We start from the raw sequence: 27,833 nt of genomic DNA on the forward strand, positions 1-27,833 counted from the left end.
TCTGCCAGTCTGAGGAAGCAGACAAGCCTCTCTGCTTTCTTCACCACCTATCCGTCCCTCTCCTGTGCTCTTCTTTGTTGTCTATGGCTGCCTGTCTCCTCATCTCAGCCCTAAATCATCTCTGCGAAACAGGACAAAGAGAAAAAGGATTTTTTTCCCCTTGTGTTTCCTCTCTTCTCTCACTTCAGCACTCATTCTTATTTCTGCTTTGGTCCCTCATGTTTATCTTCTTCCCTTCATCTCCATCCACCCCTACGTCTTTTAAACCCTGAGTCTTTGCCCCTTTCTATTCTCGTTTCTTTCTGTGCCTCACAGTGGAACTATATTTTCAACTGAAACCCTGGAGTCTTTGCAGATGTCCGCAACCCGGCGCTGAAACGGGTGCTTACCAGCAGCCCAGATGCATTTGCCACTCCTTGTGATGTCCTTGTTATGTGAAGTGATCAGGATGGGGTCCGGCATCATGCAGAAGCAAAGTGGTGAGTACACCATGAAAAGACCACAAAGAGGCTGTTAGCATGATAGCATTACAACAGCAATTACTGCAGTTTAAATTTTTTCCCACTTTCTTAACAAATGAACTTATGTTCCACACGTACAACAAAACAGGAACCAAATGGAGAGACTTGTGCATCATTTTATAAACGTAACGATACAGACAAACAATACAAATATATATTTATTCATCATCATCATCATCATCATTTAAGACATGCTTACACTAGAGAGCAGGTGTCATTAAAGAAGCTTAGGTTGATGCAGTTCTTTTTTACACAGCTCTCATATAACTTTATCATCATCATAATGATATTTATCTGGTCTAATTAAATCACCTAACACAGAAAGATCCATTTTTCTGTTAATTACTCCAGAAACCCACAAAACAAGTATTTCAGAAACATTCCACAGAACTTATTGTATATAGATTATTACTAATAAATCACTTTTTATTTCCACAAATTACTTTATTTCTTCAGTATTCAGTGTATAAACTAGCATGTCTTTTCTTGTTAAACTCTGTACCAGCATATAGTCACAGTGTTTGGGAATTATCTCCAGATCCAGATTTGTCTCTAATCACTTTCTTATCCAATCCCTCTGAAAACAGTCCAGACCACAGCCACACAGGTCTGTGGTAACCCTCGTGCTCACCGGTGTCTGGTATTTCCTAAGAAATCAGAGACTAATAGAGGGGGATCCGGTCTCAATTAGACCAACATTCTGGCTTGTAACATTTTTCTCTCTGCCCCCGTCACCCACCTAGAGGTCAAGTGTTAAGATAATAATTATAGGGGCTTCATAAAGCCATCAGTTGCCACTAACACTCACTCAGGTTTATGCGCTTCCAATTCAGGTTGTGAAAAGGCAAATTGAAAGAACGAGAGATACATTTTCAAAATCTTAATTCTGTCATGTGAGTATGATAAACGTGTGATGGTACTGGACGCACATAGATGGTAACATGACACATGAATAATTTATTATTTAGTCATCTTTATCATGTTTCACATTTAAAATTAAATCATTGCCACAAAATGGCTACTACTGTATAGCATGTGTAAACAACTTCATGCAAGTCCTAAAGTGGAATCTTTAATCCTTAATGTTTCCCAAATGAGGCAAGAGAACATTAACCAAACACATTAGAAGATAGCCTATAAAATATGCAAGTTATAATGACTTATAAAAACTCCTACTTAAAAATTAATACATTATACGAGCTGAACATATTGGATGACATTTGATGCTAATACCTTAGAACAGGTTAATGCTGGATTGCATTTATAGGTCTAAAGGGTTAAATGCTAGCTGTTGGAATGACTGCTTGACCTGCTGTCAGCATTCATCTCTTTTTACCACGGAGATTTATGCTGTCATTTGATTTTTCCTTCCCGGGAGGAGGCACAAATTCCTCAGGGGTTGTGTCAGGAAAGGGAGGGCATCCCACGTAAAACTCTGTCAAATCAAACATGAGGAGCTACCCGCTGGGACGACCACTTGTGAATTAGGGAGCAGCGGAAAGTAGCTTAATTTTAATCTGCCTTTTCTCTTCATTCCTTGTTTGCTCTTTTTTCTCCTGCAATTATCCCTCACTCTATCAGTATTCATGTTTATGACTGACTGTAGTAGTAAAAAAAAAAAACACTCAATGGGGGGAAAAACAACAGAAAATTGTAGAAAAATGCTTCCACCTACTCCTCTCACACACTCAAAAGACTTAATATGACAGCATAACAACTTGCAAAATAAGTAAGAACTGCACCATTATTATGAGACACATCGTCCAAGTATGTAATGTGTAATGAAGCAAAGTACCATTTTAGTTTGGATGACTTAAGCCTTTTTTGAGAGGCACACTGAGTTTTAGTCAAATCATTACCTGTCTGCATCAACCAGGTCTATCTGTATTACTCAAAATAAAGACTTTGTGGGCACAGGTGTTAGAGAAGTTGTTTACCCAATGTTTTATATTTTATACTGTAGCAATGGCACTGGGAACTTTGAAAGTAGTACATTTCTCACTGGCTACACATTTATGATTATACATTAAGGGGTGAGTCACGCATCTTAGTTTTTTAATTCTGGTGTTTCTGGTCCGATTGTTACAGGTGTATAAAAATGAGCACCAAGTCTGCCTTTACAAATTGTTGCTAAAAAATGAGTTTGGTATTCTGATAGGATGCCATCATTGCAACAAGTCAGTTTATGAAATTTCTTCTCTCAGACTCTAAGTGGCATTATGGGAAAGTGGAAGCGTTTAGGAACCACAGCAACTCAGCCGTAAAGTGGCATACCACGTAACGTTACAGAGCAGGCTTGCTGAAGGGCATGGTGCAGTAGCTGCAGAGGTCCCAACCTCTTCAAATGTGCATTAATAGCAGCACCAAAAAATATGCAAATACTATATAAAGCACAGACTTCTTTGATAGTTATTGGTCTGGTTTGCAACCCAATACTCAAAGTTGCCCCCCCCAGTAATGCATATCTTTAATCAATAATATTTGTCATGCTGTAAAGTTAAGCATTTTAACATGGGAGTCTAACATGTACCAGCAGTACAGTTGGTGGAGGTTCTGCAAAGGCTTTATGTTTCACTTTCTAAGACTGCCACTTGGATGCTACTAGTGATCCATGTCTGTTCACCAACAATTTTGGCTAAATGATTTTGCCTTTTGGGAAAACATAAGGTAAAGAATAAAGTCAAAGAATTGTAAAGAGTCAAAATCTTTAAAAACGAGCACTCGGAAATTGAAAAAAAAAACCCATTATGTTTTAGAAAACTACTGAATCAAGGCGCCTGTTTATCAAAGTGTGTGTAGCAGCATTAAACATGAAATCATCAGTCAATATTAAGCAATTGCTGCTACATCTGCAAGACAATTCTGACTAATTATTGAGCAACCTTCTCTGAAACAGCATAGAAGATGAAGAACATTGCATCATTGCACTGAAAACAGACAGTAATCAAAACAAGTATAACATATAAAGAGAAAAATCTAAAGAGTCTCCTTATATTTCCCATTTATTATAGTTAACATAAAAACAATTAAAAACAAAGTTGCTTTAGAATACAAACAGCCTATCAGGACCATCATGCAGAGCTCTAATGTCACATAAGGTAACAGTTTTATGCACTCAAATCAATAATGTTGTGCAAACACCTTATGAAACGCACAAGACAAAGGTTTTACAGATCTCCAGGGGCTCCATAACAACATTTGAAGCTAGTAGAAAGTAGATGAAAATGTAGCACAAGCTGGGAGATCAAGAGGTGGAAAAGATGTTAAATTGCAGCACATTTTTGACTCTGCTGCTGTCAAGTGTCTGGACATTGGGACATGACAGTAGCACCCCTACAGCTTGTGTTTTTTTAGTGTGCGACTCCACCTTTTTCTAGTTAATGTACACATTATGGAGCACTGTTGAAACATATCTGTTCCTGTTAAGAATATATTTTAAAATAGGTGTGATAATTTTAACTTAAATATGTAAACTTATAGCATAACCAGGATTTGTTTGTTTTGATTGATTGGGTTATTTAACTAGATTACATATACCATGTAAAGAAACACAACTTAGATTTTTATTATAGGGTTCATTGCATTCTTTAAAAGTTCTTAACTTACACACAAACAAACAGCATCAAATGTCAACTCAGCTGCAAGCTGAAATTTCAGACATCAGGAAGAAACTGCTCATATGGATATGACAAGTTGGAGAACTTAGCTTAGCTTCAAAACCATTATTGTTTCCTTATTTTTCCTATTTAAACTTAGTTCAGTGATCTTTATGCCTTCACTTTCCTTAAATACTCCAGTTTTGTGAATTATGTTTTAGGGTGTAAGCTCTTTCCAAAATGTTAACATCTTTCCCTGAAACCCCAACAGATCTTGTTACACCTGGTGCTTGTTAAAAACCCAGGGCAATCCGATACAAGGTCAAAGTTCAGCGTTTTACGCTACCTTAACCTGCCGCTCCTCTGTAAGTCCCTTAAGCCTGCAGATCGATAGCATATGTGTAGAGAACTGTTTTTCAGACAATGAGCTGAGAGCTCAGCGGGTCTCAAAACCGAAATGAATCACTGAGTTATTCTGGAGAAATCTGCTCTGTTCCACTCTGCACTGGAGTTGAAAACTCTGTCTTTGGAAGTTTTATAAAAAAAATTACCAAAGCACTATTGTCATGCAGGGCTAAAGATGTTTTCATAGGTAATATATATATATGAAAACAGAATATATATTATATACATTTTGCATTCTGCTCAAATTTTGGCTAATGAAATTCCATTATTTTATTTATGTGATGGTTAAGACAAGTTATCCTTATTTGCTAAATCCATGTAGCTTGTATATCTTTGCAATACAATTATATTCAGTTCACAACCAAAGTCACCTCGAGGCACTTGATACAATAATTAAGAGAAACACTAAAAATGAGTCCCCTGTGAACAAACATTAGGCGACTGTGGGAAGGAAAAACTCTTTTAGCAGGAACCTCATGCAGAACGTGTCATCTGCCACGACATGCTGAGGGTGATGGGAGGACCAAAGACACACAATGGAAGAGTGCCAGAGATTAATAATAGCTAACGATAATACTGTGAATGCATTAATTTAGCTTCACTATCTTATTCAGATATGGTGAGCTCTGTTTCTAAAAATTAAAGATGGTGACAGATACAATGATTAAATAGTGCCTTCAAAACAGCAGATTGCAAACAGGTGCTGGGTCACTCTTCTTATAAAGTCTATGGTCATAAACGGACTATTGACAGACGTGAGAGGAACAGCTTATGTTGGACTGGACGTATGCCATTAATAGACTGAATAACAGTCTATTAACAGAAACAGAAGCTCTAAAATGAAATCTTTGCCCTTTCTTGAAAGATGAAAGAGTTCACAGGACACGTTTTTCCAACTAGTTTCACTGCTTCTCATCTAAAATCACTGAGCTCTCCAACTTGTTATTGTTGAATTGTTGGTATTTTTTCTTCAGGATTCACTCTTGAGGAAAAAAGAAAGTATTTTCATCAGCAGCCATTAAAAATTAAAAAAAAACATTCCCATGTGATGCATTTGTGTCATGAAACAAGTTTTAAAACTTTTTGTTCAAGGAAAAGCAAGTTCAAAGTCCAACAGATAACAGGACACCTATTCAAGAAATCTGTTAATTCAGAAAAAAAAAACAAACGCAGGAAAGGAAAAGCAAAGGGGAACCCACACTAATGTGGATGACACTAAAAGACTGATATATACAGAAGAGGAAATAAGGAAAGAGGAAACAGCTGGGGACCAAAACACAACTAAAGACAATCAAAGCAGGGACAGGAAGAAAAGCTGCACATCCCATGATTTAGGAAAACTAAACCTCAAAGTAAACACAGGAAGTAACTAAAGAAAACAGACAGAAATATTGAGAGTGAGGCATGGGACAGTGATGAGGAAACAAATACAGATGAGACAGAAGGAGGAACAGAATGGAAACCGACAGGGGAACTAACTAAATACAACCCTCAAATCAGTAACTAAAGCTCAGAACTGAAAAGAAAGCTAGATTTCACCAATTTACAATCCAAAGAAAACCAAAAATTAAAAACTAAAGATAATTATGCACAAAACTTAAAACGCCAGCTCCAACCCTTGAGTGATTATAAGAAAAAACTGTTAAAAAGCTGTTCGTAACTCTTGATTTGACAGTCAAAAAAAGGTCAACATTTAATGAGAAACTAAACAAGACTATACATGATTAAATGTTTTCATAGTTGCCTTGAAGTTACATGATCTTCTGTGTCTTTATCTATGAACGAATAACATGATTTGGGTTTTTGAAAACTTTTTAAGACAGGTTTCACTTTTGCTTTTGCACACACACACATATCCTAAACCACAGCCACACATAACAAGGTGAATGCAGTGACCCACAAGGATCCAAGTGCGATTGCTCAGACTCACGCACACTTGCTGTCTGCTGCTCAATCCAAATTTCCATCCTACCTTGCTTGTCTTTCCATATCCCTCCTTATCCCTGATGGATTGAAAGCATTCTTTCTTTCTTTGTCGAGTCTTCTCTGTACCTGGAAGCAGATACAGCCACTTGCTTTTGTTATAATATAAGACTTACCTTGGCTTAGATCTAAGCTTGACTGTCATACTGTACCTCACTGTTACAGAACATATCACATTTTTGGGATAGAAATAGATTAAAATATCTATTTGTTGACATATATCATTTAATAATATGTGATAATAATATATTTATCAAAACGTTGTAGAGCTAAATTTTATTATTATGAAAGAAAAATCCAACTATTAGTCATAAGTTATAAGTTGAGTTACTGATCAGTGCTTCAGTCTGTAATCTCTGCAGTAGCAGGGAGTCGATGAACAGAAAGTGCTGTTTTCATGTCAAATAAAGAATATTTCTTACTAAACTTAATCCTACTAAGTGTTAGACTATCAAGTCATCAGGAGAGCATCGTCAGAGTGACATGTAAGCTTTGTCAGGACACGACTTCCTTTGTGCACCTGGTAATGTACATGTAAGGAGTTAGCTAAAAGGACATATAGACACAGCATCACACTCTGTGCTCTTCTCTGTTCAAGCTAACAAGGCAGCAAACTAAGAAATATCAAAGATGCTGAACCTCAAAAAGAAGTGTGTGCCATTACGAAGGAATTACTACAACTATTTGATGGAGTGAAATACTGTAACGCTTCGATGCATGATTTTTATAGAGTTCCTGGTAATGTGTTGATTTTCAGCAGTGGATCTTTCCCGAAATTCTCTTGATATCTTGAGGATTTGTGGTCTCTCCTTTCCTTCCTCATCCTCTCGCTTCCTGGCTTTTATTTGTTCCTTACTCTCTCCCTCCTCTACTTTTACTTTAATAACTCCTCTCCTGAATGCAGCTCTGGCTTAATCGTCTTCCTATTGTCTCCTGCAGCTCAGAGAGAAACATCAGAGGACTGTCGGAGCTGTTTGGAGTGTTCCCGGGACAACGGCTGCGTGCGTTGCCCAGAGCGACTCTTCCTGTTCCTGCAGAGGGAGGGGATATCTCACCATGGAACTTGTCTCCACGCCTGCCCTGCAGGACACTACGGACAGAGAGGAAAGGATGTCAACCGCTGCATGAGTGCGTTTTGTTTTTGTTTTTTTTTACAAAAATGGGTTCTTTCCCCTGCAGAGGTCTCTGACTGTGACTAAATATTTGCTGATAGTCTTACTCACATTAGCACGTATGACTTAACTGTCTTGAGGTCTGAAATAATGAATAACAACCGACAGTACTCATACACAGAGTCTGCAGTCCCAGACCACTTCTTCTTTCTCTTTCTTTTCAAGATGCACCTTGCTTAATTCTTTCCAGAAACATGCTGTCCTAATAAACGAAAAGAAAACTTTACCCAACAGCACATAGTTTCTGTCTCATTTACTGGGAAAATCAAAGATTCCACAATAGTTCACTTTATTTCTTTTCCAAACATATTTACTATCACTGACTCCCCTTAACCTTAACACAAAATATAATATTAAAATCCTTTCTGATTTGCCCTTACCTCGGAGAAACAGTGAAAGAGCAAAGACACAATCTTCCCTGACTGCTCTGTGAACCGTGACTTCTAATATTAATATATAAAGATTCTAGATACAACAAATCAGTTGCTTGGCATCTCAAAATGTCATCAGAACAAAGTTTGTTTTTGTTGGATGCACGTATTGCACAATCTGTATCTGTCAAGCACACAAAAGAACACGTTCTGTCTGCTTAAGGCAAACAAGACTAAAGCAAAATACAAATCACCTCTCTGAAAGTGAATTGGTTTTAACTGTTCCTGCGTTTCCTGACATAACAGCACGTTTCAGTAGGAAATATATGATATTCAGGAAGCAAAGATGCTACTCTCTTTTTTCACCTTTAGTTTTCAGCAGCTTTTCTCTCACTGGACAAATTCAGCTTTTTAATTATTGTGTTCACCCTCTCAGCTAAAATGAAAATATGTGTGACCAGGTGAAAAATTGACTTTTTCATGTAACAATGAATACCCAAGTACTCTACACTGTGTGTGATAATCTGTTTCCTCTCAGAGTGCCGTTCTTCAGACTGTGAGCAATGTTTCAGCCGGGACTTCTGCACCAAGTGTAAGCCTGGCTTCCAGCTTTACAAAGGCAAGTGTCTGACCCACTGCCCAGAGGGAACTCGTCCCCACCAGACAGACTGCCTTGGTAAGTTACACTTTTGATATCATTTGTAACTTAATAAGTCAAATCCCTTGTCCCTCTGTTTGTGATCCTGAGAAAAATGTATTTTGACATGATTATAGATAATGGCCTCTAGAAAACAGAATAAGCATTAATATAGTATAATAATATATAGTAATATAGCATTAACTAATAAGTGAATGAATGTTGAGAGTGAATGGTTGTCTTTCTCTTCATCAACTCTGAAATAGATTGGTGACCCATTCACCCTTCGGTTAGTCTCTCTCCCCACTGCACCCTGACTAAAACCCTATTAGCACCGTTATTGACATTAGGTAGGTAGTGTCCTTTAAAAAGCTATTGCTTCATGTAAAAAAATAAATTGTAGTAACAGCTTTGATCTCACCAATTTAGAGTGAGTTCTTTCACTCTCCAAGAGCTGTCTCCAGTGTACAAAGCTAGTTTAAAGGGTTGATTTGAAGGATTGCTTGGGACACGAGCCATTGTTTGCAGTCCCATTCACTATAATATCTGTCTTTCCACATTTGTATTAGGACTTCTTTTGCTTCTAGGCAGGCATTTCATCTTCTTCTCACACTGGATTCAGGGCAGAATACATCCATACATTGACTAGCTACTACTAGCTCCACTGCTTCTTGGACTCTGTGTGGTACAGACTATCCAAATGACTGTGTTTCATCTGTCGTTAGTAAAATTCTTGTATTTTATTACATTTACTAAGTGCTAGTTAGCAGGTATGTGTTTCTATTTCTATTTCTAACAAACATGAACAGTGATTTACTATTGTCTCCAAGCCTGCTTTTGAAATTACAAAAAAACAAATTGCAAATGAATTTCACTTTCACTACAACACTTTTGAGTGTGGCATGTTAACTTTTTGACTGAAAACCTCTTAAGCAGTACAAATAAAATAAACATATTGTTTCCTATCTTATTTCTTGTTCTAACTTACTGTATGAAGTGTATTAACTAAAGCTTTCCTGACTCCAGCTATAACAAATGAGGGTCTGCTGTGCAATGGACACATTAGTGAAACTAATCTGAAAGGTTTAATCAACGGCAGGCTTGTTCTCTCAAGCTCATCTCCTTTTATCTACCTCTCTGGCTCTGTGGCCACATCTCTACTGTGTTTCATGTGTGATTGATTGAGTATTTGATTATCTGTGGTTTGCGGGAGTTTTATCTCACTGAAATTTGCCTAATAATTTTGCTAAACTGAATTTGACCTGTAGCTTTTGTTTCTCATGCAAAGGATGTGGCATTAACAGAATTTCAAACTGTTTATCACATTAAATGAAGATGACAACGTGACTGCTACATTTAGTTTAAAGGGGGAAAAAAAAATCTACCTTCCTCTGGAACATGTCTTACACTCCTCTACTCCCTTTCTTTCTCATCCCATTCATTTCCCAGTGAAATACTTTTTGATGGAGTCAAACCAGAATTCAACACACGATTCATATTAAAGGTCTTCAAAGAGGTTTTAGAATTTATCTTCATATCTCATTGTGAATCATCTCTGCCTTCTGACTAAGTGAGATGTATTGTAGAGCTCACTCATCATTTGACACTGGTTGATATTCCTCTGCCTTCTACAGACACCATCTGCAGCTACTGTTGCTTCTTGGCATCGAGACCACATCTGTTTTTCATATCAGTGTTAGGGTTTCATGTCTGACTGTTAGTACACACCTCAAGCAACTGCAGAAAACAGTCTCTGGAAATCTCTTTATTTCAAATAAACAGTGATAATGGACAGTGATAATGATAATGATTTCCAATTGTTGCCCCGTTTTGGCGAAGGTTACCGATTTTCCTTTGTGGTCTGTCTGGAAAATTTTGCAGCAGCTGATTTTGAGGGTGACATCACTCACCATTCAGCCAGTTACTGCAAGTGTAATGACCACTGTAGTAACTCTTCATCTAGCATTCATCTACCTTTGATTATAACAACGTGTTTGTAAGGGGTCTGAAATAAAATGTTAGTATTAATATAAACTGCTCAAAAAAATTAAAGGAACACATTTTGATCAGAGTATAGCATCAAGTCAGTTAAACTTCTGTAATATTGATCAGGTCAGTTTAGTAGCACCTCATCTTTTCTGACTGTTTTTTTCACTAGTTTTGCATTTGGCTAAGTCAGTATCACTATTGGTAGCATAAAGTGATACCTGGGCCCCATCCATCCATCCATCCATCCTTCCGCGTTATCCAGGGCTGGGTCGCGGGGGCAGCAGCCTAAGCAGAGAAGCCCAGACCTCCCTCTCCCCAGCCACCGCCTCTAGCTTATCCGGGGGAACACCAAGGCGTTCCCAGGCCAGCCGAGAGATATAATCTCTCCAGTGTGTCCTGGGTCTGCCCTGGGGCCTCCTCTCGGTGGGACATGCCCGGAACACCTCACCCAGGAGGCGCCCAGGAGGAATCCTTGTCAGATGCCCAAACCACCTCAGCTGGCTCCTTTCGATGTGGAGGAGCAGCGGCTCTACTCTGAGCCCCTCCCGGATGGCTGAACTTTTCACCCTATCTCTAAGGGAGAGGCCAGCCACCCTTCAGAGGAAGCTCATTTCCGCCGCTTGTATCCGCGATCTCGTTCTTTCGGTCACTACCCACAGCTCGTGGCCATAGGTGAGGGTAGGGACGTAGATCGACCGGTAAATTGAGAGCCTGCGCCCCACGTACAGCTAATCATAGGTAATTCAGCTCATCCAGGAAGGTACTTCAGTAAGTACCATTGCCAGAAGGTTTGCTTTATCATCCAGCAAAGCCTGAAGAGAAAAGAGGAGATTCCAGGAGACAGGCAGTTACTCTAGGAGAGCTGGACTGGGCCGTAGAGGACGCTTAACCCATCAGAAGGGCCGGTATCTGCTCCTTTGTGCAAGGAAGAACAGGATAATTAGTGTCAAAGCTACAAAATGTCCTCAGCAGGCCATTAGTGTGAATGTCTATGACCAAAAAATTAGAAACAGACAGTTGCCAGACAGTTACTGTGGAACCCAAGTGGCAATTGCTATAGAATACAAGAATAGGCGGGTCCACCACTGGTGCACTGTGCTTTTCACATATGAGAGCAGGTTCACTCTCAACACATGTGACAAACACAAAAGCGCTATAGAAGCCATAACATTGTTACACTTTTGTAACAACATTCAGCATGACTGGTTTGATGGTGGGTCAGAGATCGGCTGAGGAAGAATATCTACGAAGAGACACACAGACCTCTACAGTTTAGGCCGCTGTTAGATATTGGGATGAAATCATTGTCAGACCCTTTACTGGTGCCATTATTTTTACTGTATTGGTACTGACAATTACAGTCTGTTTTGTGTTAAAACACTCTTTTTGATGAAGGTTTTCTATTTCCTCCATTAGAAAACTGTGTCCTAGCTCCACTAGGAGAGTGGAGTGAGTGGAGCATCTGTCTCCGGGATGGCGTCACCTGTGGTTTCAGGTGGGGTAAGCAGACGAGGACTCGGGTGGGTGGCCAGACCGGGAAAACGCCTGACGATAAAGCAACACCAATCTGCCCACCTCACAGCGAGACACAGAGATGCAGGATGAAAAAAAAGTGTACCACAGGTGAGAAAGGATACGAACCAGTAAGAAGCATGGCAATTACAGGTGCAAACAGTAGGTGCACTCTGGGCTGAAAGATTTAGCGGTTAATGGGTTTAAGAAACAACAGCAGATTCTATCATCTGCTTCTAATAAGTCGGATGCCACTAATCATTTAGCTGCTTTATTTATTATGTTGGACTGCCAACATGTGGAATTCCCTGTGGTGTTTGGTATTGTGTTCTGTTCTGTGTTGTTGACACACTTGTGCACTTTATAATGCCAAGTGGGGGAAAATGAACCCTATAAAATATTCCAACATGTGCTACTTCTAATTAACACTTGTAGGCAGACGTTACTAGTTTTCTTGTCCCTGCAGCATAATCTAGGGGTGTAGAATGAAAGGGACAGCTATGGGGCATATGTCGTGGGGCTGAATGGAAGCAAAAGTTAATTTAAAGATTCAGAGGTTTTTATTTGCATTGCTTAGAATAGTCTAAGTGGATACAATAAAGCCTTAATTTGTACAGGGCAGTCTTTGATTAATGCTGAAGTCAGTGTCGTGGTCAGGGTTTTGCAGGTTATTGCAGTGGTTCTTTAACTGGGCCCAGATATCAAGTTTTTAGAGGCTCTGCGGGACAGTTTACATTTAATTTCATGGTAAAATCAAATTTAATCAGAGTATGTTTGTCGGACATATTAGATTGTGACATAAAAAATGTTAAAAAGCTAAGTCATTGTGTAAAAAATTTACAGGCCACGATTCAATAGCTTGTAGGACCTGTGGCAGTAATAACTTGAAGAAAATACAAGTACCGTATTTGCTTACTGTATGACTTTCTCACATCATTCTGGTCTACCCTTGTTTACAAAGCTGCAGGCACTGGTTCAAGCACAACTCTCTTTAGGTCCCACTCCCAGTGCAGCATTTTGATTGAGTTGAGGTCTTGGCTAGGTCATCACGACACGTGAATTCTTTCTTTTGAGGTGTAGCTCTTTGGATTTTTGCTGTTTCTCTGAGCACTACAGTGTCATTGGAGTTAATTTTCTGGAACATCCACTCCTGGGAAGATTGGCACCTGTCCTGAATGTTTTCCACTTTATCAGTGCAGAATAATATCCTTCAGATTGTTTTGAAATGGACTTATAACCCTTCCTGCATTCATAAGCTAGCAACAGTTGCTTCTCTAAGATAACTGTTGGTGTCAAATAGCAAAAAATATTTTTTTAAAGAGGTGGCCACAGTTCAGTTAATCAAGGATCAGTTAATCAACTGCATTTGACTAGCAAAACCTGGCCCCTCCTTAACCTCTTAATTTATGGAAGCTGTAAAGAGTTTTTTCTTTTTGGACAAACTGCTTCTCCAATTAGTTTCTGTTAAATAAATATGTCATGTTTTTATTTATCTTGGGTTGTATTTACAAACCTACTAAGGACCAGATTATTTGTTCTGATACGTAAAACCTTAATTTTTAAATCGGGTGTACTTTTTTAAATATAAATATTTATTTATATTATAGTTACCTGTAGCTAGTTTTGGGGTTTCATGGCATTTCTGTTTAATGACTCCTGTCCTTTATTGCTTCTGTGCTGTGGGCTCACCCTCAATATTTGAACTCGTAACAATAGTCAAATTGCAGGATAAGCTAAAACTCAAGAACAAGCAGCCCACTGCCCCCCATTAACCATAAAACACGAAAGCATTCCTTCACAATGATTTTTCTTTAGAAGATCACCGATAATCCTTTTTTAATCTAATGTGTTTATCAGCACGACACCATAATTTGTCTCTAATGTGCACCCAATCTTACGAATGACAAAATATTGGTTTTCTGATTAAACATTGTCGTGGTTAGCTTTTTAAGAATATGATTAATTTTCAAGTGTCTGTAGGAAATGGAAAACAAATAGCGAACATCTTGAAAAATCGGATCATTTTGTGCCCAAGTTGCTGGACTAGCTCTGTTGCTTCTGATAGCTTCTAGTCAGTGACTAGAAGGGTTTGTTGCATTAATAGAAACCTACGTCAGTTTGGAGAATTGTTTTTCTTTTTTCTTTTTTTTGGGCTGGACAATCTTGAAGACAGATGAGATGAGTTTTATTCTATACGAAATACCCTGAAAGATGCATCTATGGCCTGTTATGGAGGATTTCCCTTTAACATAATAGATAAAATGATAGATAAAAGTGAGAACCTCTAGTATGTCCAGCTTGCTCTGCTCCCTGTGGCTAAAAATGTGCTTGTGTTTCTTTATCTTGGCCCCACCGCAGCAAGATTACATCTTAAAACATCACACATCCTCAGCTACATCAGAGGATTGTGCATTCAGGCTGCTTTCACCCAGTGAAATTGAACCTCTTGAATTTGGTGTGGAGATAGACCGATGATCACGCCCAGGGCTTAAAGCTCATCATGTGTTTTTGTTTATGAGAGTCCAAGGGAACCTGAAAATAGACTCCACTGCAAAGCTTAAAAAAAAAAAAAAAGATTTTGGAGCTCCCGCGTTGTGGAAATGCTGTCACTACTCGTTAAAACTGCATTTAGTCCCTTGTTCTTGGACCTTGATCAGAACTATTGTACTGGAGTCGGTCCCTGGCTCTTCTATTAATGGTTCATATCCAAAACATTATGAACCAAACTTGGCAACAGTTTCTGCCCTCCCGTAAAAAACAAGTTGTTGTTGTGACTTTTTTTCTTGTCGCATAATTTCTCCTTCGTGTACAATCAACACTTGTAGCTGTGAAAAAGTTAAATAAAGACAGCAAATCAAAAACAATGCACATGCATAGGGCTTAACTTTTCTAAGCCAACACTAATTTCTGTTTAGAGCTGCAAATCTTAGTGTGTCTGTGCACAATGCTGTGTATTTTCCATTTCTTCCACAATGGAAGGCATGTCATTTGAAGTAATTATCATTATCATTGTCAGATTGTATGTCTGGTGGCATTAGCAGAGGAAGAAATCTGATCCAGAAGAGTCTGGAGCAGGGATCAAGCTCCTGGACCTAATAGCACACATCTGGGATAAAAGAGTGCTGTGGCATCTCCCTAGCATTCCTCCGTTGTCCCAGATTAGACAGCTCTAGTCTTTTAATGCCCAGTTTCATGTTGTCTTATTGTTTTCAGATGATGGGGAAGGACGTGGGTCTCGTCTCCCAACCCTGCTCTCCCCTCTGTTTTCACCAAAGGCAGTAAACTGTCATGGGCTAACGAGGATATGTTACTCCTTTTCCTGGCAATTTAGAATCATCTGACATAGGCAGTTAGGATGTTACGTTGTCAGAAAATGTGTTGGCTAGACCATTCTGTCGCTTTTCATTCTTTTTCTTATTAACTTATCATATTAACTGTGGTGCCCAAGGTCTGAGACAGAACATGTTCAAACACAGAGTGACTGACACTGCCATGGCAAAGAAAAAAGCTCAAACAAAATAAAAGAACTATAGATATAACTTTGGCAGATCTCCCCCTTGTGAAGCACGGCTTCCAGTGCTGCTGTTATTTGACTTTTGTCTGAAAGCCCCTTAAGATCAGATATATTTGTGCTTTTGTGATTCCATGTGTGCAAAGAGCAAACATAAACTTGTATGACAAATTAATGCATCTTTAATGTTGAGGGTTTTTTACTTACTTAATGTAATAAGCTGACCATTAAAAACAGAAAGCAGTCATCCTTTCTTGCTTGGAATTTCTGTGGTTAATGTGAGGCTGTTAACTAAACTAATGCTCTAATATCCTCAGTCTTGTATTTATTGGCAGTGCTTTCAGTTATGAGAACATAATAAAAAATAATATAACTACATAATATATGCAGTTATATTATTTTTTTACAATCATTACATATTTGGACAACGACTCTTTTCTTGTAATTTTCTCTCTGTATACCATTACAGACTTAAAGTACAGCTATTTTTATTTTTTATTATTATTATTATTTATATAAGAATTGCACCATTTGTAAAGACAGTTCCTCATTTCCTTATGTCTGTCAGTGTTAGGACTGCCAGTGGATTCAGATCACTACTGTCCATTGTTCATGTGACTGTTGGATTTTGAAGTGTACAGGGCTATACTCTCTGCTCAGATTCATTCAAACAGAACTGCAATAGTGATCTGACTGTGCTTTACAGTGCAAATGGATAATGACCCAAAGCATATTCCAAAAGCAACCAAAGAGTTTCTCTAGGTAAGGAGTCAAAGGAGCTTCTAAAGAAAAGCGTCTGGACTTCTTTAAGTTGCTTGAAGACGTTTAACCTCTCATCCGAGAAGCTTCTTCAGTTCTAAGGTCAAATGGCAGAGAGTCCCAGATTTAAACACGGTGGGAGTTTCCCCCCAAAGAGGGACAAAAGGACCCCCTGATGATCCTCTAATCACATGAGCCAAGGTGTGAAACTGGGTGTGGGTCCCAATCAGCCAGGGTTTCGGGTGAGCTCATTGTAAAACCTGGCCCCACCTTATCAAGTGATTTCCTGAGGTCAGATGGCCCAGGATGTGAGTGGGCGTTAAAGCGTCTGGGGAGGGATCTCAAAACTGGATTATAGATAGCAGACAGTTGGTGTCGTAAACCACCACCTCTGTTCAAAGATGGTCGCTCACAGTGGACATAGATGGCTTCTTTCACTCCTCTTTCAAACCATCTGTCCTCTCTGTCCAAAATGTGAACGTTGGCATCCTCGATAGAGTGACCTTTGTCCTTTAGATGCAGATGGACTTCTGAGTTTTGTCCTGTGGAAGTGGCTCTTCTGTGTTGTGCCATGTGCTTGTGAAGTGGCTGTTTGGTCTCTCCAATGGAGAGGTCTGGGCATGCCTTGCTGCACTGTACAGCGTACACCACATTGTTAAGTCTGTGTTTTGGAGTTTTGTCTTTCGGGTGAACCAGTTCCTGTCTGAGTGTGTTGCTAGGTCTGAAGTACACTGGGATGTTGTTGTAAGTGAACTGAAGAAGCTTCTCAGATGAGAGGTGAAACGTCTTCAAGCAACTTAAAGAAGTCCAGACACTTTTCTTTGCAAGCTCCTTTGACTACGATGACCTGGATGACTGAAAACCTTCACAGACATCTAGGTAAGGAAATTGATTATTCTTGCATGGTCAAAAGCTGTGGTTCTATAGAGCATGCGTTCAGAATTCTTGTGGATTTGCAGAAGGCAGTTACACTAAAGGCCTGCAGAGCATATCAAGGACATGTACATAGTGATGTGCATAGGTTTTAGATGCCGTTCAGTCAGTAACTGCAAGAGATTCCAACCAAGTTTTTATCCAAATCAAGTATTAAAAACAGACCTTATATTATTATGTTAGTTTGTCCACTTACTTTTGAGCCTGTGAAACATCTTGATTGTCTGATTTCAAATCAGCTGTGGTAGTGTACAGAGGCAAAATTACAAAAAAGTGTTTTATTGTCCAAATATTCATGAACTTAAATGTATGTGACAAAAATGAGGCTAGATGATCCAAGTACTACATAGAGAAAATCATGTCAGTACTTCACAAACACCCAAGGCACTAAAAGTACACCTTGAGTTTTTACTTATCACTTAATTGTACACATTGCCCAGTCAAAGTGTGGATTATGTGTGGGTGCTTCAATTAACCAGGATTTAACCACTTCTGAGATTTAAGAAACCAAAAATAGTCGAGGTATTTTTGTGCATTTTTGCATCAACTTGTAAACTAAGCGACCGAAAATCAGCTGGTTGTAACCCTAACCTGCATGAGTGAGGGGGAAAAATCAATCTTTCCATAAGTTTTGGTCCGCATGTATGTATTTGTGAACTGGCTTTGTGGCTACAGACACATGTTTGCCATTAGCATGAAAACATTAAATTGTATTTATGGTGGTGATAATCTCCCAAAGTCAGACTGATTTACTCAGCTTGCATTTAAAAAAGGGAAAGCAGCAGTATAGCCCCTATTTAGGCCTTAATGTATTTCCTCTGCTGTAAAATTGAAAGTGGCTGCATAGCTAGTGTTTTATGATGCAGTGCAACGCAAATGTAAACTGGAAGGAAACATCTATGGTTGAAGTCCAGCAGCATGCATCTGTCTTGCATCTGTATTACAACAACTCAACAACTGTGGCTGAACTTCCCTGTCAAAGGTCCATTTCTCATTATTTTTCCATCAGTGCCGCAGTACTTTACATAATTATAAAACCAAAGTGGAAATGAATGGACTAAAGTCATAATGCAAAACTGTAGTCCCACATGGCTTTTTGATTGGTCATTACTTTTTCCTTCTAAATGGTAAAAAATAAACCAAACCTTGATTCACTCAAGGGATTCCTTTTAGTAAGAGAACTGCAGCTGTACTTCAGTTTTTAATGTACTTAAAGCAACACAAATCAAGTACAGGCTTGGTACAGTCCCACAGACCACTCTGCACGCTACAGCTACCTAGCCAAGTTCAAAACACAATGCAAAACACATTAAAACACAATATAATAAGATAATTCAGAGAACAGGGCTGGGATTAACTGGGATAAGCAAGTGTGTGTACTTTATCCGTATCCTACGGTACTAACAGTAAGAAACAGATTTGTGCTGACTTGATTTGTGAACACATGAGCAAGGACACTGGTGGGTTTTTTGGAGGACCACTGCCAGTTCTGGTTTTAGCTATAGATGATGATAATGTCACCAAAATTTGATGGATCACCAATGCATTTAACACAGACATTTCTCCAGAAGACTGCCAAAGTCCAAAAATCTGCCGTTTCTACAGATCCTTGTGGCTTTCCGTCTCTGTAGCTAATTTACCCTTTCACGACAACTGCACAGGAGTGACTTTTCATATTAGCCACTTATTAAAAATTTATTAAGGCTTAGCTTCATGAGTTTTAGAGGTTTGACCCCCACATTCTTTATTCACTGCACATTTTGCTCCTGCAACCACAGAAATATGTGACATTTTACTGCACTGGAGTTCATCCTACCGTTTGCTGACCTCATCTATAACTCGTTTGCTTGCTTACAGAATGAAACATTTTTTTCTACTCCATGATGTTGACAAGAGACATGTTCTGGACTGGGCCCACTGTCAATTAATAGGGACCATGTGTGACATTTATAAAGGGACCTTTGAGGCGACACGGGGATATTAGCCAGATCATTTTATATCAGGATGTGAGCTCATTTACTGGTCTGGCACAACAAGAGAATTTGGCTAATTGTGATGCAAGTAAGACAGCAAAAAGACCACAAACGTCCTGTCAGCCGCTGTCAAATGAAAAACAGAATCATTATATGGCTAATCCTTAGTTTCCGTTTGGTATTATTACACCTCTCAGATTAGATAATTATATTTGTTAAAATGGAAAGTATGGCTTGTTTATGTGATGTTTTTTTAGCAGCCTCATCGTGAAATTTCACACATGCCGATCATGTTTCTTTACACGTGTTTTGAAGTAATGTGTGATTTTACCTTCAACCAAACACACTTGAGAATATACTTCTGTAGGCTTTTATAAGTATTTAAATGGTCAGACTTTCAGTTTGTTTTTCTCTCATTTTTTGAGGATAAAAGGAAAATTCTAGCTATGATGCGTTGGATTGTATACCATCCTCACTCAGAGGGAGTTATTTTAGATTTCAATTTCAAACGCTGCTACTTTGATCTGTACAGTACAGAACTCAGTGTGGCCTCTCATGCCATAACATATGGATCTGGGTAAAGTTGCAGTGTAACCCAACACAGACAGTGAGCTTAAGTGCTTTTTTCCAAGTACCACATGTATTAAGTTACTGCACATTGAACACAGTGCAGAGGTAGCCTCGGGGCAACTAAACCCTGGACAACAGGTACTTTTTAAGGAGTAAGTTTGCTCCACAGTATCTCATTCTCTCACTTTAATTTCTTAGATGTCTTTAACCCCTGAACTCTTCCACGGCATGCATTTTTAATTTCTCTTTGATATTTGGGCTGATTGGGGCCTGATAAATGTAAAAACAAAGGATTAGCAAATTTTTTTTTTTAACCTAATTTTAGTTTCTAAGAAAAATGAGAGCCACATATGAGGATATTTATTCAAAATTTCGATAGAACAGCAGCAGTATAATGTCCTCGTAAGTGGATATCAGGCCCTTGTAGAGCAAAATTGAGTACTTTGGTCTAAATAACCCAAAATGTGATGTCCACATATGTGGATGCCAGGTTCTAGGAGGTTAAAGCATTTTTAAAGGCAGAAAGTGAAGAAAGCAAGTAATGAAATTTTTATGCATTCTTTCAGACTTCCCTTCAGTCTGTGGGCAGAGATGAAAAAAGTGTGTTCTTTGGTGGTTTCCAAACATTTTCATGAGGTTTTGTGTTAGTGTGACTGATTCAATTTGGCAGGATTCAACCAATTTCAATGTACTTTTCTAACATCTTTATAAGATTATTGAGATTTGGACATCTAGTGAGCCGCACAGGTGGTCCTTGTATACAGTGAATGTATCAAAGATGCCCCAATGTTCCGCTTCAGTACTAATTTTGCAACTAGCAGGCATCTTTTGTCCTTAAGGATCTACAGCAGCTTCCTGCACGACATCCTCCGCGATGTGCCTGAAAGTTAAAGCTACCTTCACATGCAATTGTTCTCACTGTACCTAATGTTCAACTTTTACTCAAGCTTCTTTTTTTTTTTAGCTTTCGGTGTACTTTTGACAGTAGCTGTATTTCCCTATTTTTGCTATAGGGTAGGGGATTTGTATGTGGAAGCTGTGGATTAGGCGACAGAGTGGTTTGTTTCTTTTCTCCAGCTCAGTATAGCTGTTTACGATATGGTTTAAGCAGTCATGGACCCCGAGATTGGTTCTGTGATTCATGATGGATGGATGGATGGATGTTCCTACTTGCACCACCCATTACCGTCTCATTTTGAGTTTATTCCTTTGTTTGCCGTGACTGCATTTGATTGGACCATGTTGACGTTCCACATACCACTTGTAGACTGAACTAACATTGGATAGTTATCCAACCCTCCATCTGGTGAGGAATTTAAAACTAAAGCATTCGTTTCACAATCATACAGTCATGCAGTAATACTGTCACCACTGGAATCTTCCTAACAGAATGGACACTCACCAGTCTCAGTGAAGCTCCAGTCAAAAATGTTCCTCATAGATATTTTTGACCATAATTCAAGCATGGAAACGTCTATTTTTTAAGTAACTTGTGTCATCGCTCAGCTGTACCGCTTGTACGTGTTAGTTGGTTTCACTATTCTGAGGATGTGTGCACACCCAAAAGGGCTGCATGCTGATTTGTCATCCATTATGCTGATGTATGTGCTTCTTTTTTCTTTCACAACATGTGGCTCTGATTATAACAGAGTTGTGCAAGGAGTCAGTTTAGGCTCAAAAGCATAAAACCATAAAATTTGATCTTTTTTATCCTTGTTTAGTAAATGCGAGCCCTTTGAGATATGGCCACATCTCACTGGGATATTATCTGGATTTAAATGGCCACTACACATTTTCCCTGCTGGTATATAGTCTTACAGACCCGAAGTAAACAAAGTCATTGTGCCTCACTCACACATGAGTGTTCATACCAAAATGGGAGAATAGATTGTCATCACTTCACAAAACTAAAATTCTAAAATGAACTGACATGTTGTTCTAGTGTTCCACATTGATGGTAAACATCTTGTGAATAAAATCGCTTCGTTTTAGTGGTTTGGCTAAAAAAGAATCTCAGCTCGGCGCTGCCACTTTCATCAAAATTAGGTTGTTTGATTAATGACCCAGGGCCCAACGCGGGAAGTTTAGACCAACTACAGTCATTTCAAGGCTACACATTCCAATAAATAAATGACAAAACATTTTTTATCCAACCTTTTAAAAATCTGTAATTATAAAAAAAAAAAAAAAGAAGAAGAATTAAGTATACTTTATTTTACACTAATGCAGGTAAACAATATCCATCAGTCTGTGTTCTGATTATATCATGACTAATAAATCCAATCTGGTATTTTTCATAGAGAAGTCTGTCAATTTGGGAAAACCGCCAAGAAACTGTGCCCAAAAACTGTAGTGTAAAAATTCCCATATGAAGCGGAGACATTCAGAAGTTTTGGCTTGGTGTGTTCAGGTCAGCAGTTTACTGGCGACACATGTAAGAGTTTGATGTCTGTTTTCATTGTTTAACATAAAAGTGGAGAAATTCTCCAAAAGAGTTTGTGATGTGGTCGCACATTTTAATGTCACAGTTCTAGTGCAAAGATGGAATTCAGTAGAATAATCACCAGGGCAACATTTGTATTTCTGTGTCTGCACACGCACTGTGAATGTGAATGTTTATGTTTGCGTGTGTGTTTGTAGTCTTCCTGTGGTCAGATTGTTATGGGATGAGCAGGGGAGTTTTCCAGCACTTGATTCAGTTAAGATGGCTGGGAGATATTCCACTCTCGTGACATACCAGCTTCAACACATGTGGTTCGCTGTCTCCATTTTTTATTTTGTGTGTGTGTGTGTGAGTGTGTGTGAGAGAGAGAGAGAGGGGGAGAGGGAGAGAGAGAGAGAAGAAACACCTAGAGCAGGAGAAAAAGGGTGAACATTGTTGCATATAAAGATTTTTTTTACTTGCAGGCAGAAACTGGTCTTCTCCAGCTCACATATGTGGTCAAGGTGTGTGTGGCTGAGGGTTCTGCGTTTACAGGAATCGGGTTATGATGCACACATCACAGGTTGCAGCTGATTCTGTACTTTACATTGCAACAAACAAGATAGCTTAAAACTAAGCAACCATTAAAATAATAGATCAAAAGTTCTGAGATACTCACACAGAAAGCACCTCGACTCAGCTCTGCGTGCTAAAAGCCCAGGGGGAGAGAAAACAAAGTGCAATTTTTGTTTGTAATATTGGAAGAATAAATAAATAATCCACAGTAATTATAGTCAAAGGTAAACACTTCACAGCAACAGAGATGATGTCCAAGCAGAGGAATAGTAATGGAGTGGTGCATTATCTGGGTACTTCCATACATAGAGTCTGGATAAATGTGGCGAGTAGTGATTTTTCTCACAGAGCTACAACCAAAAGGTCTTTCTTTAAGTGTGGGAGCACAGTGAGAAGACAAGAAGTGGGGTCCAGGAAAATGATAGTTACTCTGGACTAATCCTGTCGTGTAATCATGTATACTATAAGTTTACTCAGTGTAGAGTTGATGCATACTCTTATCCATAACATAAAACTATCCCAGATCCAAAAAGTAAATATGTTTTTCAGACTTTACTGTAATGCTCATAGTTTGAATTATTTTCTTCCATGAATTACATCGTTTCCTTGTTACCCAGAAACGGATGTAGAGGCAGACTCAAAATCGCATCAGTGAGCTAACAATGTATAGTAAACATGAACAAATTGCTGTTGTACTGATAACAACGCCACACGGTTCAGCTAGTAGCACAAGGATTTCATCATTTGTGGCACCACGCTGAAAGCACTCAGCAGTTGGTCCATTTGTGACTGATAGGCAGAGTGGAACGTGAAATTTGAAGTTATTATATCTCAACAAATTAGTTTATTAACTGGAAATTTTTATATACCTACAATAAAATTTTAAGTTATTTTCTCAAAATGTTGACGTCTTAACTTGAAATTTCGAGTTATGGGTGGAAAAAAAGAAAAACGTTTCAGCAGCAGAAACAAGCTCGCATGCAAACTATTCCAAGTCAGCTGATTCAGTCAATGCAGCCTTTAACCTCCTAGCTTACCAAGATTTATAGAATCTCTAATTATTAAAAGAAAAGTAATCAAGTCTGGATTGTGAACTTACACCATTATCACTCACACAAATTCAGATGTGACGCGTGCATGTTCATATGCACGTTTTAACAGTCACCACAGGGTTTCAGTTTTAAGAATTAGTGTGTATAATGTAGACACACAGATAGTACAGAGGCATATTGGGACAACCTGCCCTTATTCTCAATCATCAACACAGCTTCCAAATTAAAACACTTTGTGACAGCACTAATGAAGGACAGAAGAAGTGCATGGAGAGGGAAAAGAGGAATTGAGTTTTAAGAAGAATATAAGGAGAAGAGACCGTGTGGATTTAAAAAGCCCAATCTGTGAGGATACGCTCTTATTACTAATGAGGGGCAGATGACAGCTAAATATCAGTAAAAACAAAGTGTGAGCGTCAAAATGTAACTAACCTACGAAGACGAATTGTTTTCACTGCGACTGCCTCAAAAACACCACGCACACAGCTGACTTAGAGACTGCCAGTCTGAGATATCTGGATTGGTTTGTGGGAAGAAAGTAGAAACCCCAGGATTGCCCCAAAAATGCAAGGGATGTTCTGCGGAACAAGGCAGTGACAACACCACCGTGCCACTGTGGAGCTGCGCAAAGGCAACCAGCAGTTTGAATTGATGGATGTGATTTTGTGTGCATGACACAGTGAAAGCACCATCTGTATTTTCTTCATCTGTGCAATGTGCGCGGCGCACGTCCAAATGTTTTGGATGGAATGAGATGGAGCGAAAACAAAAGGAACGACGGCCAAAAGAAAAGAAAGGAATTGTAATTCTTTTTGAATTGTTTGTGTTTTTTCTGAGCATCGGTTTTCGAGTTCACTTTAGCCTTTTTCAACCGAGCGTGAAACCCAACTTACCAATGAAGTAATAAGAAGAGAAAAGAAAAACCTTTCAAATTTAAAAACAAAAGTCCTTACAAAGCCTTACGAAATACATTTATTAACCCACCAAAATACTTTTCTTTTGCATTAATTCTACTAAAAATCAATTGTTAATAATTGGAAATTTTAATTCTACCAGTTATTTGACATGTCAGATTTATACAGGAGCAAACAGCATTGCATCAAAAACAGTTGTTTAGAAGTGAGTGACAAACAGCCCATTTGTTTCACTGACTTTTAAGGAAGACTTTTATTATAACATAAAATTATAAACAGGTTTGTATGTTATATGGCTGACACCCAGTTTTCATGTCACTGCTTAATTTTACAGTTTTGCATCCTTGTAATGGCGTCTTTTCGTGGTCAGGTCTGTCTTTATAAATGTTGAGCTCAAGAGGTTAAATAAAGTGAATAAATTAAAAATGTCTCTTTGATGCAGGGTTTATACTGAGTTGTGCAGAATAATTACATTGCACATAAAAGAGAACATTTTCACACTGTTATATGCAGTCCCATAGAAATCAAACTAAAGCCTTAGTCCTTTTATTGCTTCTATTGTAGTCTTAGTTTCCTGTTCTTAGCTTGTGGCAGCCCGTATGTTCCTCCGTTTCAAGGCTCCACATGTTGTGTGTTCAGACACATTCTTCTACATAACTTGGTTTCAACAAGCGGTTTTTTGAGTTACTGTTGCCTTCTTATCAGTTTGAAGCAGTCTGGCCATTCTCCTCAACGAGGCAGACTTGATATCCTTTCAGATCCTTCTCTGTAAAGATGTTTGTGCGGGAAAATCCCAGCAGGTCAGCAACCCATCCGCCACCAAAAACAAGCCATGTTCTAAGTCACTTAAATCTATTTTCTTCCTCATTCTGATGATCAGGTCGAGTCGGGTCTTCTTGACCATGTGGCTCATTAGAGATTGTCTAGTGAGCACATATTAATACATATGAACTGGATTACTTGTTAAGTTAGAGATATATTTTTTATTTTTGGCAGGTGGGGCAGAAAGATTCTTTATGAATGCTAGTGTGACCACGAGAGTATGTTTCTTGGGGTTTGCTTCCTTTCTTCTTTTACTGCCTCTCTGCGTGCAGTTGTTTTTACTCTGATGTCCAACCAAGCTCTAAATCAACATCAGTGCTATATATTACAGAAAATGATTCCACCTTTAAGCTTATGCCAGAGATACTGAAGCTCCCCTCTCCTTTCCTGAACATTAAAACCACATTTTCTATCTAAGCTAAACCTTACCATAACAGCATGAGACAGCTATATGAGATCTATGGTTAAGTTTTAAACTGATATGTCATGATGTATTTTGAAATACCAAAACATTTGTTCGTTGTTATCAGACCCACTAAAGTTTCATTTAAAGTCCTCGGGTCTTTAAAAATAAATGACATTACACATGATGCATGTGTGTCCACAGCAGATAATGCATCAGATCAGTGCTGAAGAGCATTAAAAGCTTTCTCCTGTCTCTGTAAATATACGGCCGTTATCAAAGCAGCTAAACATCACTGAGAACATTTTACTGAAACCTGCCTGATGTGGACCATCAGCCAACAGAACCTCAGAGCATCAGGTCACAGAATACAGTAATTGTCCAAGACCAGAACATTTTACACACACATTAAGTAAATTATTAACAAAGCTGGAAGGGTTAGCCAGTGGAGACCAACTGGGCAGGTGAATCAAGCTGTTTAGGTTTAAGACAGCCTGATGGGTTTCTAAGGTAGAAGACAAACTACTGTCTGATGAGTCACACTACAACATAAAAGTGTTCTTTTTTACTGTAGTGATTTCCAAACCGATCGTGTTAAAGGACACCTCAAAAAGCCTTTTTTTTAATTTTCACTTTAACCTCCTAGGACCTGGTGTCCACATATATGGACATCACATTTTGGGTTATTTAGACCAAAATACTGGATTTTGCTCTACAAGGGCCTGATATCCACTTATGAGGACATTATACTACTACTGTTCTATCACAATTTTAAATGAATATCCTCATATGTGGCTCTTATTTTTATTAAAAACAAAAATATGGTAAAAAAAAAAAAATCTGGTAATTCTTTGTTTTTACTTTCATCGGGCCCCAATATGACCAAATATCAAAGAGAAATTTAAAATGCATGCCGTGGAAGAGTTTGGATCTTAGGAGGTTAAACCAAACACAATCTGAAAGATGGAAAACAGTTCTGAAACATTTAGGAGTGCAAAACGTTATTAGATGTAAAAGCTTTTAGGTTCTGCTCTTTTTCCAATCACCAAGCTCAGATTTCTTCAAGTTTTATTTCTTCTATTGCAGTATTGTTTAGACACTTTTCACTAAAACAATGCTGACGTTTAGTAAGTGTCCTATAATGGAAATATTAACCTTTGCTTTGGATTCAGGAGTTGCAAAAACTGTTATTGGTTATTTTAGTGTGTTTTAAGATAAAAACATGATGACAACATTTTTATCTAAATAAAGCATCAAAATAAGCTTGATAAAGATTTAAAAGTATTCTCATCACCTTCAACACAGACTATGACTGAATAACTGGATTTATTTATAAATGTATAAATTATGATGAACAGGAGACAAAAAAATCCTTCCATTTACTTTAGCTGTCTAGTGTGTTATTCACTAAATATACTCATAAATATGTATATACATGCATATTTGTTAATAAATAGTTTTTCTTTTAATTATGATAAAAAATATGCATGTAGACAACTGATCTGAAATGCAGATGTGCCATGTGTGATATTTAATGTTTCATGTTGACTTGTTTTATATTTTTTTATCTGTCAGAAAGAAGACAGAATAAAAAAGGAGGACTTGGAAAGAAGAAGGAGCGAAAACGGCTACGACTGCACACCAGCGACAGCGTTGGCAACTCAAGAAACAGAACAACCACAGGGGAGCAAAGACATCATGGAGATCCCTGA

General features: G+C 38.4%; 1 protein-coding gene across 1 annotated transcript; it reads left to right on the forward strand.

The window, feature by feature from the left end:
• Positions 1-27,833, forward strand: rspo4 (R-spondin 4). The gene is made up of 5 exons (XM_006782993.3): positions 1-479; positions 7,445-7,633; positions 8,587-8,724; positions 12,091-12,297; positions 27,697-27,833. Exons 1-5 carry the CDS (start codon positions 401-403, stop codon positions 27,831-27,833), a joined length of 750 nt encoding a protein of 249 aa, XP_006783056.2. The 5' UTR covers positions 1-400.

This window comes from Neolamprologus brichardi, chromosome 5 (genome assembly GCF_056152115.1).
Source record: "Neolamprologus brichardi isolate AB-2024 chromosome 5, ASM5615211v1, whole genome shotgun sequence".
Lineage (NCBI taxonomy): Eukaryota > Metazoa > Chordata > Actinopteri > Cichliformes > Cichlidae > Neolamprologus > Neolamprologus brichardi.

Bases quoted from the DNA above. Each gene is read 5' to 3' on its own strand.
- rspo4 (XM_006782993.3), top strand. From the start codon at position 401: ATGCATTTGCCACTCCTTGTGATGTCCTTGTTATGTGAAGTGATCAGG. The intron at 8,725-12,090 runs GTAAGTTACACT...TTCCTCCATTAG, and splicing joins CCACCAGACAGACTGCCTTG to AAAACTGTGTCCTAGCTCCA. The intron at 12,298-27,696 runs GTGAGAAAGGAT...TTTATCTGTCAG, and splicing joins GAAAAAAAAGTGTACCACAG to AAAGAAGACAGAATAAAAAA.